Below are 12,983 nucleotides of genomic sequence, written 5' to 3' on the forward strand. Positions count from 1 at the left end.
AAATTGGTTGAATCTTACATAGTGCAGGTTTAACCGCATCTAGGGTACTGTTCTTTGAACATGGTTGGGTAGACAGATATGTTTAAGGATATTTGGACATAAACCTGAGATTTATACTGGAATATCTAGCCTATAACAATCAAAAAGTCAAGTATTTTACTCTTTTTACATCAGCAGCCCTTTTTATTTAAAAAAATTACAGGATATGCAACAAAAAATCATCTTTAAATGTCAGATTTGCATTTAAAGGGATAGTTCACCAAAAATGAAAATTCTGTGAGTAATTACTCGCCCTCATGTTGTTCCAACCCCGTGAGACTTTCGTTCATCTTCGGAACACAAATTAAGATATTTTTGATGAAATCTGAGAGCTGGCTCACTCCTTCATGGTAATTTCATCTGCCGGCCCAGAAAAGTTAGTAAAGACATTTTTGCTATTACTAATTTATTCAGTTTTTTTTTTTCAGTTAGTGGTTTTACTTCTTCAGCTTAAACTAAATGAAAATTAGAAATGTTGCTTTAGCAACTAACTGAATTTTCTAACTGAGTTTTTCCATTTAATATTTAAGTGTTATTTTATTTCATCTTTATTTAAATGAGCAAAATTGTTTTTAATTGTTTAGTTAATGATAATAACCCTGTTACTAAGATTTATTTCTTTAGAATAACAACAGTTGGACCAGGAATGTGCCTTATGTAAAAATTTTAAATCATGTGGACATTCGAACCTTCGAAGAAAGGAAAATCTTGTTCCGAAACATATCCTGCTAACCAAGTAAACCCGTTCAAAGATCAGGACTTTCTTTATTAAGTGGTGCTTAATAAATCAATTCATATCCTGATCAGTTACCTGTCAAATAGAATGATCTGATTTCTCATTTTGAGGATATTTTTGATGATTTTGATCTGTTCACAGGTTAATCCTGACTATGTGGAAGAGTCACAGGAATCACGTTCATCTGTAAGCGCTTTTAACTGTGTTAAATAGTTGTCATTCTTGTGTACTGTGTGTTTGCATACAGTGGGCTGGAAGCTTAACTAAACTGTTGGCTGTTATTTCCTGCTTCAGGTGGCGGATTTTTCACCTTTTAACTTCCAGGTACTATTAGTTATTCAAAATGCTTTTAACTGGATTGGTGTCTAGCACCTGATGACCAAGCTTATACCTTCATCTTCATGTCAAATGCCAAACTCAAAGAATGCCCCTGTCCCACTCCCTGCCTCTTTAGTTCTGTTTCCCATGATCCTCTTTGCTTTGCTGTTGTGAATTGTCTGTGTGTTTTTTGTAACTTTGTTTGATTTTGTTGCTCATTTTATCTTTAAAATGGGGGTCTGTACAAGATCGATCAACAGCATTTGTGGGCAAAATGCAGTTACAATCAGTGTTATTTTAATATTATCTATATAAAGTAATATTTTGAATTAGCTTCTTTAAAAAAAAAAAATTAAATTCTAATTTTAGTTTAAGTTTTAGTAATTTTTTAATGTGCTTTCGTTATTTTTAATAGTTTTTTTGTGATATTTCAAAATAGTTGAAATTAGTAATTAAAAATGTAAAATGTCTACCAACCTTTTCTGTGCAAAATTATATCAAGTATTATAACTATCATGATCATATAAAACAAACTTTTGCATGGATACAGAAAGGAGACCGTTTACATACAGAGAAATGTCCAAAACTTTTGCATTGGTGATCACCTCGCACAGTAGTCCCACCACAAAAATTACAACTTTGACAGCCTTTCAGCTCAAATAATTAATATTTTGAAGGGAAAAAAATTATGTAAATGCTTTAAAAAAATACAAGCATCACAAAATCACAAAATCAGGGACAGGTCAAATTATTGTTTTTTATATATATTTTTCTTTTTTCTCCAGTTAAATCATTAAATCTCAGGTCAATGAATCTTGATTTAAAAATCTTTAGAAAACTGCACTGGAAAACGAAACAAATAATCCTGAGGAATAATCACTTTTATTGAAGTGTGATTAGAAGATACAGTAAAAGTTATGCCCATATAGTTGTTAAAAACAGGGTGAATCAAGATTTTTTTTTTGTAAAAATGAATAAAAAATGAATGGATATGTGAAGGAAGTTCTATTTTCAAACTCTAAAGTGCTGCTAATACAACTAATTGTGTTTCTCCCTAAACGTTTCATGTAGCGAACATGCTGACGTATTGTATTCCCTTCAATATATTTCATACATTTTCTTTAATTAGTCTTAAAAAGGTCTTGAAACCCCAGAAAAGATAATTTCTTTTTTAATTGATTTTATTTGACAGTTGGTGTTCAATCATTTCTAGAATGTCTTCTTAAACCAGCCACATGGTGACGCTATAGGTACAGGTAAACCAGTTTGAGCAGTGTGAACACAGCACCTGTAGGTGGCAGTATAACACCATGGCTTGATATATAGCATCAGTCCCTCCAGTTGCTTGTGTGCATGTACTTATTAATAAGCTCTGCACACAAATCTCAAGTTAATAATTATTTTTGTCGATAACGGACCCTTAGGTCAAGTTTATAAAATCTTAATGAGTTTCTTTGTAGGTAACTAAGAATCAACAACGGTAACCTTTATTATTGACTACTAAATACTTGTTTTGATGGAACCCACATGTGACTGATGATCAAGAGATTTCACATTCTTCTTCATGTTGTTGTAAGTGTATGTGCATGAGGGCTTTGAGAAATTTCAGGTCACATGCAGAGTTGTAAACATGCAACGGATCAAAGATTGTTTTGTTGGCTAATGGCATCACTTAAGATCAGTTTTTATCTCAGTTACATAATCAATAAATCAGCCAAGGTGATGTGTCTCTATGGTTACAGTGTCTCCTCTCTCCACTAGCTGGACTCTGAACATGATGCCCTGCGAGCACGTCTGCGCACACCCAACGAGAAGGTCATGTACAGCCTCGTGTCCGTCCCCGATGGCAATGACATCTCCTCCATATTTGAGCTGGATCCCACCACCCTCAGAGGAGGAGACTCCCTCGTACCCAGGTACACTCAACCAAAGTCTAAAGTCAGGGTATAACCTGGTACAGGTTTAAATGTTACAGTTCAAAACTATTGGTCATTGACTGATAAAATGATATAAAAACCCGTTTGAACCGCTTTAAGAGATTGTTCACCCAAGAAGGAAAATTCGGTCATCATTTATTTACCCTCAAGTTCCGAACCTGTATGAGTTTCTTTGTTCTGCAGAACACAAAAGATATTTTGAATAATATGGGTAACAAAACAGTTTATGGGCCCCATTGACTTCCATAGTATGGAAAAAAAAATACTATAGAAGTCAATGGGGACTTTCGACTAACATTCTTCAAAATATCTTCTTTATGTTCAGCACTAGAAAGAAATTCATACAGGGTTTAACCCTCTGGGGTCGGCAATCACGCCGGCGTGATCTGCTCGCTTTTTTTCTTATCAGTGCAAAAGAGACTCAAAATACTCAGTTGATTTTGATCTTACATTTAAGTGTTATACATCATTAGATCCTGTTAAGTTTCGATTTTTTTTGTGGATACTCACAATAAAAACAAAGTGTTGTGCTTTTCACCAAATAAAGAAAAACAAACATGATGCGAGTTCTGCGTTCTCTCTGTCAGTGAAGTCCATTCTGAAACGCGTCCTAAGATTAACTGTAACTCCGCGAATACTTGTCATACAGGCACGAGAGATTTTTCTTTATGAAGCTTGAATTCTCTTCTTTTAAATGATGTAATTTATATAAAAAACAAATATTCTCAGTTTATGCAATCTGTGTGAAAAGAGAGTGGTGTCAGTATTTTTTTCCCAGCTCATTACACTTCATTACGCGTTAATCTGACACGCCCACGGAGGACGCGCGCTATTCAAACGCAAATGTCGAGGCAAGCCATGACAATGCCCACATCAGCCGTTCCACCGCGGCGGTAAAATGTGTGGTGTATTTGCTGCCTTTTACCGCTAAGAGGCGCTACAATCATAGACTCTGAAAAGTGTTCGTTTATTCCGGTTTATTCTCTCTAATGCGTAATCTGCTGCCGCACCGCGGCTGATTCAGAGCAAATGAAAGCTGGTAGCAGATCAGATGAATTCAACAAGTGAAACGTAGTTAAAATAATTCATAATCACAATACTGAAATTAGGCTACTGAAATGTAATTGAATAAATAATGAAAACATTTCAACATAAAACAGTGCAATAAAAACATTTAGGCTACATCAATGAGGCTTTACAGCTTTAACAGCGTACAGACGATAGCTCAGTGATCAACGCAACAACACGAGCTTCGAGGAGCTTCAATCGACCCGAGATCGAATCTCAATGTAGCATAGGCCTACATGTTGTTAACCGATGTTGGCCTACAGCGTTTATATTTTACCACCTTGATGCTTAAATAGGTAACTGTTTATAACTGTTTACTTATTTAAAGTCAAGAGTTTTGTTTAATTATCATTACAACATAAATTTGCTACATTCCTGTAGAACCGCAGCCGCTGCACAAACGACAAAAACTGAAGGAAGATTGTCAGCCGATTGCATCAGAAAATGAAAATGAAGAAGCTCGTCTTTAGTCTGCTAAATTATTGTGTAATGTAAAAGAACACTAAAATTACTTATGTTTGAAACCAAGTTCGAACATTTCAAGGTTTAAATAAAGTGTCGGGACAGTTTTTTTTTTAAATTTAAAACAGGGTTGCATCGGTTTAGAGTTTATTTCTTTTGCGATGCAAAATAAGAAACACTAGGCTAATCTTATTCTTGCGACATTTTAAATTTGTATTGCCAAAGAAATTACAGCTAAATTAAACAATTAAAACAGTACAAAACGAAAATTGTCCAAAGAAACATATTTAAATTAAAAACATGCATTTTTCTTTGCCTCTCTCGCGCTGGATCTCTTTTTAACAAGTTTATTTAGTCTCCCTCGCTCTGATAATACTACTGTATATGTCGCTGCGTGTCAGCCATACAAATCACGAAAAAATTATTTAGCCTTTAATTGTTGCTTCAAAGACACAGCATGCCTTGTTGAATTCACCGTACAATAACTTCAATTGAAATTTTGTGTGAAAAAAAAACTTTAAATAGGCTACAATAAATAAACTACAATATTTATAATTTAATAAAATATGGGGCCTACATTTGGACACAGATTTATCCTTACAATAATTTTGCCTGCTCATCAGGCTGGCTATCCGACACTCTCCATATGAAAGAGGAACATTAACACCTTTGTCCAGCAACTGTCCCTCCAACCCCCCCACAGGCTATCGGAGTCTGAGGCTGACTTAACACAAAGAGAAGTCGCAATTCACACTTAAATCGCTATTCTAGACAGTGTTGATAATGAAGGAATTAAATGGAATTACATGTAGCCTAGTGATATTTCTGTCATAAAAGTTTATTACTAAATATTTCATTATTTCAATAATTGATGAAATAAAACTGGTTTGGGGCAGCTTTTTCCAAGCAAAACTAAATATAATCTGAAAAAAACGCTTGTTAATTTGTTGTCATGAACAAAATGTTCAACTCAATATTAAAGTCTACAGGGATCTTTGGATCCTTACAACCAGGCATGGAATTTGTGAATTAAGTTTTTATTTTATTTTGTATTATTCAAATAAATATCGAAACACGGTGCTTCGTGGTAATGCTGCTAAATTAAATAACATTTATAGAATAATTATGAACTTATATGAAACAATATCGCAACATTTCGACAAATACATTATTTGATCTGTTTTTACATTTTAATTCAGGGCGATTTAGCCTACATTTAATTAGAGCGAGATTTTCACCCTTGTCTTGTCATTTTCTCATTGGGAAGCGCTTACATTACATGTTTGAGTAGATCCTCTGTACCTCTAGTTTTCATATGGATTAGCCTATAATCAGATAACATTTATTAGCCTAAATATTTAGACATTTAACTCTCTGGGGTCGGCGGTCTCGCCGGCGATACCAGCTCACTTTTTTCCTTATCAGTGCAAAAGAGACTCAAATTACTCTGTTAATTTTGATCTTACATATAAGTGTTGTACATCATTAGATCCTGTTAAGTTTCTATTTTTTTTGTGGATACTCACAATAAAAACAAAGTGTTGTGCTTTTCACCAAATAAAGAAAAACAAACATGATGCGAGTTTTGCGTTCTCTCTGTCAGTGAAGTCCATTCTGAAACGCGTCCTAAGATTAACTGTAACTCCGCGATTACTTGTCACACAGGCACGAGAGATTTTTCTTTATGAAGCTTGAATTCTCTTCTTTTAAATGAAGTAATTTATATAAAAAACAAATATTCTCAGTTTATGCAATCTGTATGAAAAGAGAGTGCTGTCAGTATTTTTTCCCCCAGCTCATTACACTTCATTACGCGTTAATCTGACACGCCCACGGACGACGCGCGCTATTCAAACGCAAATGTCGAGGCAAGCCATGACAACGCCCACATCAGCTGTTCCACCGCGGCGGTAAAATGTGTGGTGTATTTGCTGCCTTTTACCGCTAAGAGGCGCTACAATCATAGACTCTGAAAAGTGTTCGTTTATTCCGGTTTATTCTCTCTAATGCGTAATCTGCTGCCGCACCGCGCTGATTCAGAGCGATTGAAAGCTGGTAGCAGAAGAATTCAACAAGTGAAACGTAGTTAAAATAATTCATAATCACAATACTGAAATTAGGCTACTGAAATGTAATTGAATAAATAATGAAAACATTTCAACATAAAACATTGCAATAAAAACATTTAGGCTACATGAACGAGGCTTTACAACTTTAACAGCGTACAGACGATAGCTCAGTGATCAACGCAACGACACGAGCTTCGAGGAGCTTCAACAGACCCGAGATCGAATCTCAATGTAGCATAGATGTTGTTAACCGATGTTGTCCTACGTTTATATTTTCCCACCTTGATGCTTAAATAGGTAACTGTTTATATCTGTTTACTTATTTAAAGTCAAGAGTTTTGTTTGATTATCATTACAACATAAATTTGCTACATTCCTGTAGAACCGCAGCCGCTGCACAAACGACAAAAACTGATGAAGATTGTCAGCCGATCAGAAAATGAAAATGAAGAAGCTCGTCTTTAGTCTGCTAAATTATTGTGTAATGTAAAAGAACACTAAAATTACTTAAGTTTGAAACCAAGTTCGAACATTTCAAGGTTTAAATTGTTTAATTTAAAACAGGGTTGCATCTTGTTTAGAGTTTATTTCTTTTGCGATGCAAAATAAGAAACACTAGGCTAATCTTATTCTTGCGACATTTTAAATTTGTATTGCCAAAGAAATTACAGCTAAATTAAACAATTAAAACAGTAGGCCTACAAAACGAAAATTGTCCAAAGAAACATAATTAAATTAAAAACATGCGTTTCTCTTTGCCTCTCTCGCGCTGGATCTCTTTTTAACAAGTTTATTTAGTCTCCCTCGCTGCGCGCGCGGGTCTCTCTCTCGAAATTAATCATTTCAGGGTAAAAACACATCATACAGCTGATAATACTGTATATGTCGCTGCGTGTCAGCCATACAAATCACGAAAAAATTATTTAACCTTTAATTGTTGCTTCAAAGACACAGCATGCCTTGTTGAATTCACCTTACAATAACTTCAATTGAAATTTTGTGTGAAAAAAAAACTTTAAATAGGCTACAATAAATAAACTACAATATTTATAATTTAATAAGATATGGGGCCTACATTTGGACACAGATTTATCCTTACAATAATTTTGCCTGCTCATCAGGCTGGCTATCCGACACTCTCCATATGAAAGAGGAACATTAACACCTTTGTCCAGCAACTGTCCCTCCAACCCCCCCACAGGCTATCGGAGTCTGAGGCTGACTTAACACAAAGAGAAGTCGCAATTCACACTTAAATCGCCATTCTAGACAGTGTTGATAATGAAGGAATTAAATGATTTAAGTTACATGTAGCCTAGTGATATTTCTGTCATAAAAGTTTATTACTAAATATTTCATTATTTCAATAATTGATGAAATAAAACTGGTTTGGGGCAGCTTTTTCCAAGCAAAACTAAATATAATCTGAAAAAACGCTTGTGAATTTGTTGTCACTTAATATTAAAGTCTACAGGGATCTTTGGATCCTTACAACCAGGCATGCAATTTGTGAATTAAGTTTTTATTTTATTTTGTATTATTCAAATAAATATCGAAACACGGTGCTTCGTGGTAATGCTGCTAAATTAAATAACATTTATAGAATAATTATGAACTTAAATGAAACAATATCGCAACATTTCGACAAATACATTATTATGTTTTTACATTTTAATTCAGGGCGATTTAGCCTACATTTAATTAGAGCGAGATTTTCACCCATGTCTTGTCATTTTCTCATTGGGAAGCGCATGTTTGAGTAGATCCTCTGTACCTCTCGTTTTCATATGGATTAGCCTACATAATCAGATAACATTTATTAGCCTAAATATTTAGACATTTAAAGGCTTTAGACATAGCCGATTTCTTATCGTGACTGAGCTGAAGTGGCTTTCGGTTCATTTTTGTGACGCGCAGTTCCCGGAGACAGAGAGGACAGATATACTGTTTTTGTCGTTAGCCTAATATGAATACAAGTTTACAGTTTTGAACGATGTAAGCTACTCTACTCTTATCTGTATGACCAAAAAATTACGGAGTCGCCTATTAAGTTATTTTAGCTGTAATAATGAGATAAATAAATTAATCTAAATGAACGCGCCGCCGCGTTTGTCGAACACTAACTCACGATGCCAGAATAAAACCCGACTTTAGAAAAATGCATAGGGTCACTCGGCGTGGTGTGCCAAAACACTTAATTATAAACTTCAATATTTCATTCAAAATAATCTCAACACGCTTTGTGAAATTTTGAAAAAAGCCGTGCATGCATTAAGGCCACTGGAACTAATGAACAACTGAAACGCTGGTTTTGATTTTATTGTTTTTCGTTTAAACGTGCCTGTTGCATATCTCTATTTTATATATTTGATATTGGTGAAGTAGCCTATAGCATTGATTAGCTGTGGAGGGAGGGGTGTGGGGATTAAAATAATTCAGCAGAAGCAGGGATGTTTAGACCAGAAGGAAATCCCAGTCCCCCCTGGCAAATCACACTTTACTTAAAACCATGTTTTTAAAAACTCTAGGTTGTAGGGAACAGACCTCTCTGCCATGCGCGCGCACGGTTTGGAGCACAATATCTGTCTCGCATGCACGCTCGCTCTAAATAGATTACGGGATATTTTAACTAATTTACGGTATAACTAGTCGATCACGAGTGGCTCAACAGGTAGATCTATAGATAAACTATATCTTTCAGGAATTTGACCGACCGGGTTGACACTTCAGCGTGAGAAATCGGGGGGGTGGCGTGAGAGCCTGGAATAAAAAAATAAAAAAATATATATAGCCTATATAAAACAAAACTGTATGGTGTAACAGAGTTTTAGAGCTAGACAAATCTCTCTGCAATAATAAATATAAAATATACAGCAGACCATGTTTGTGCGGGATTTGAACCTGTGTCATCTTGATGATGAACCATCAGTTCTACCGCTCGGCTATGAATTTTGTTACTGAGAAATAACCAAACGTTTGATTCTCACATGAGCGAGAAAACGTTTTGTCTTTAGCCTGTGAGTGTAGGCCTACTTTAACCTTTTACAGTTTTAAAAGATTATATCTTATCTGTATGACCAACAATTTGTTGTAGGCTTATTTGGAAATTACCATAACTTGTAGTATTTCATCCTTAGGCTACTGTTAATAGACATTAGCCCCACTTACGTTTTGCTAAATGTCCCTTTGCGCCACCTGGCGGTCATTTCGCGTACGACTTTGAAATGCGACTGGTTTATTTTTACCGCGGTGGATGGCTAAAAATGGTATGTGGATGGCTAAAATGTGTGACTAAAAATGTGCTTTTGGCTTTCATTTTATATTTTGATTGTTTGTATATATATATATATATATATATGTATATGTATATATATATATATATATATATATATATATATGTATATATATATATATATATATATATATATATATATATATATATATATATATATATATATATATATATATATATATATATATATATATATATATAATGAGCCTTTCATTCAGGGGTGTCACACAAGAAAGAATGCAAGGACAATATATATATATATATAAATAAATAAATATTTATATACACACACACACACACACACACACACACACACATATATATATATATATATATATATATGTGTGTGTGTGTGTGTGTGTGTGTGTGTGTGTATATAAATATTTATTTATTTATATATATATATTGTCCTTGCATTCTTTCTTGTGTGACACCCCTGAATGAAAGGCTCATTAGTATGCAGTCTGCTCAGGTGAGAACTGCCTAATTATTCATGAGGGGGTTGGGCCGATCCGCCCATCCGCATATTGCCTTTGCAAACAAAAAAATGTTTTTCACAATTTAAAACAATCTATTGTTTTATGTGAATGATTAGCCAGAATGATTTTCAGATCAATTTGAAGCAAATACTCTAGGCGACAACATCCACTAGTCAAAAGTCTTGTGGACAGATATTTAGTATGTTATTTGTGGCCATATATTAGAAAATTTATTTTTTAGTTTTTTCAATAACCACGCATAAACAATATTCTCTCAAAAATACAAACATGTACATACATGTTGCTCACATATAATGGTAGCCCTGTGTGTGCTATATAGAGTGTAATTTCACCTGTGCCATTAATATGTTTATAAGCAACTGAAAAATGCACAAATGTCAGAGCATGCCAAAACATCTCAAGGACCCCGAAAACACCTCAGACCCCAGAGGGTTAAAGGCTTTAGACATAGCCGATTTCTTATCGTGACTGAGCTGAAGTGGCTTTCGGTTCATTTTTGTGACGCGCAGTTCCCGGAGACAGAGACGACAGATATACTGTTTTTGTCGTTAGCCTAATATGAATACAAGTTTACAGTTTTGAACGATGTAAGCTACTCTACTCTTATCTGTATGACCAAAAAATTACGGAGTCGCATACTAAGTTATTTTAGCTGTAATAATGAGAAAAATAAATTAATCTAAATGAACGCGCCGCCGCGTTTGTCGAACACTAACTCACCATGCCAGAATAAAACCCGACTTTAGAAAAATGCATAGGGCCACTCGGCGTGGTGTGCCAAAACACTTAATTATAAACTTCAATATTTCATTCAAAATAATCTCAACACGCTTTCTGAAATTTGAAAAGCCGTGCATGCATTAAGGCCACTGGAACTAATGAACAACTGAAACGCTGGTTTTGATTTTATTGTTTGTCGTTTAAACGTGCCTGTTGCATATCTCTATTTTATATATTTGATATTGGTGAAGTAGCCTATAGCATTGATTAGCTGTGGAGTGAGGGGTGTGGGGATTAAAATAATTCAGCAGAAGCAGGGATGTTTAGACCAGAAGGAAATCCCTGTCCCCCCTGGCAAATCACACTTTACTTAAAACCATGTTTTTAAAAACTCTAGGTTGTAGGGAACAGACCTCTCTGCCATGCGCGCGCACGGTTTGGAGCACAATATCTGTCTCGCATGCACGCTCGCTCTAGATAGATTACGGGATATTTTAACTAATTTGCGGTATAATAACTAGTCGATCACGAGTGGCTCAACAGGTATAGATAAACTATATCTTTCAGGAATTTGACCGACCGGGTTGACACTTCAGCGTGAGAAATCGGGGGTGTGGCATGAGACCCTGGAATAAAAAAAATAATATATATATAGCCTATATATATAGGCTATATATAATTTATTTTTTTACAGAACTGCTTTTGAAATTACGATTGGTAGCCTATTATTATACAGATGCAAAGTCGTTCTGTTAGATACTATTTTGTTCCTTAGTGTAAAATGGAAATGCATGATAATTGTATTTTTATAAATATAAGCAAAAAAAAAAAACTGTATGGTGTAACAGAGTTTTAGAGCTAGACAAATCTCTCTGCAATAATAAATATAAAATTTACAGCAGACCATGTTTGTGCGGGATTTGAACCCGTGTCATCTTGATGATGAACCGTAAGTTCTACTGCTCGGCTATGAATTTTCTCACTGAGAAATACCCAAACGTCTGTTTCTGACATGAGCGAGAAAACGTTTTGTCTTTAGCCTGTGAGAGTGTAGGCCTACTTTAGCCTTTTAAAGTTTTAAAAGATTATATCTTATCTGTATGACCAACAATTTGTTGTAGGCTTATTTGGAAATTACCATAACTTGTAGTAGTTCATCCTTAGGCTACTGTTAATAGACATTAGCCCCACTTACGTTTTGCTAAATGTCCCTTTGCGCCACCTGGCGGTCATTTCGCGAACGACTTTGCAATGCGACTGGTTTATATGGCTAAAAATGGTATGTGGATGGCTAAAAGGTGTGACTATAAATGTGCTTTTGGCTTTCATTTATATTTTGATTGTTTGTATATATATATATATATATATATATATATATATGTGTGTGTGTGTGTGTATAAACATTTATTTATTTATATACACTACCGTTCAAAAGTTTGGGGTCGGTACGATTTTAAATACTTTTAAAAGAATTCTCTTCTGCTAACCATGGCTGCGCTTATTTGATTAAAAATACAACAAAAATCAGTTATAGTATTAAATATTATCTCCAGTGTAAATCATCTGTTTTCTGTGTGAATATATAGTAAAGTGTAATTTATTCCTGTGATCAAAGCTGAATTTTCAGCATCACCAGTGTCAGTGTCTTCAGTGTCAAATGATCCTTCACAAATCAGTATAATATGAGGATTTGATGCTCAAGAAACATTTATTATTATTATCAATGTTGAAACAGTTGTTGGTCTGTCAGTTGTACAGTTTTTTTTGTTTGTTTTAGGATTCTTTGATGAATAGGAAGTTCAAAAGACTTTTGTAACATTATAAATGTCTTTACTGTCACTT

General features: G+C 34.6%; 1 protein-coding gene across 18 annotated transcripts in view; it reads left to right on the top strand.

The window, feature by feature from the left end:
- Positions 1–12,983, top strand: part of itpr1b (inositol 1,4,5-trisphosphate receptor, type 1b) — a 154,960-nt gene that overhangs the window by 29,743 nt on the left and 112,234 nt on the right. For 10 of the 18 annotated variants that reach the window (XM_056248571.1, XM_056248575.1, XM_056248573.1 and 7 more), the window contains exons 11-13: positions 917–961; positions 1,070–1,099; positions 2,855–3,009. In XM_056248571.1, coding sequence (XP_056104546.1) covers positions 917–961; positions 1,070–1,099; positions 2,855–3,009 — 230 coding nt within the window. The remainder of the gene's footprint in view (positions 1–916; positions 962–1,069; positions 1,100–2,854; positions 3,010–12,983) is intronic. The other 8 variants (XM_056248572.1, XM_056248581.1, XM_056248587.1 and 5 more) reach the window with 1 other exon arrangement.

This window comes from Rhinichthys klamathensis, unplaced genomic scaffold (genome assembly GCF_029890125.1).
Source record: "Rhinichthys klamathensis goyatoka isolate OS25496 unplaced genomic scaffold, OSU_Roscu_1.1 h1tg000056l_1, whole genome shotgun sequence".
Classification (NCBI taxonomy): domain Eukaryota; kingdom Metazoa; phylum Chordata; class Actinopteri; order Cypriniformes; family Leuciscidae; genus Rhinichthys; species Rhinichthys klamathensis.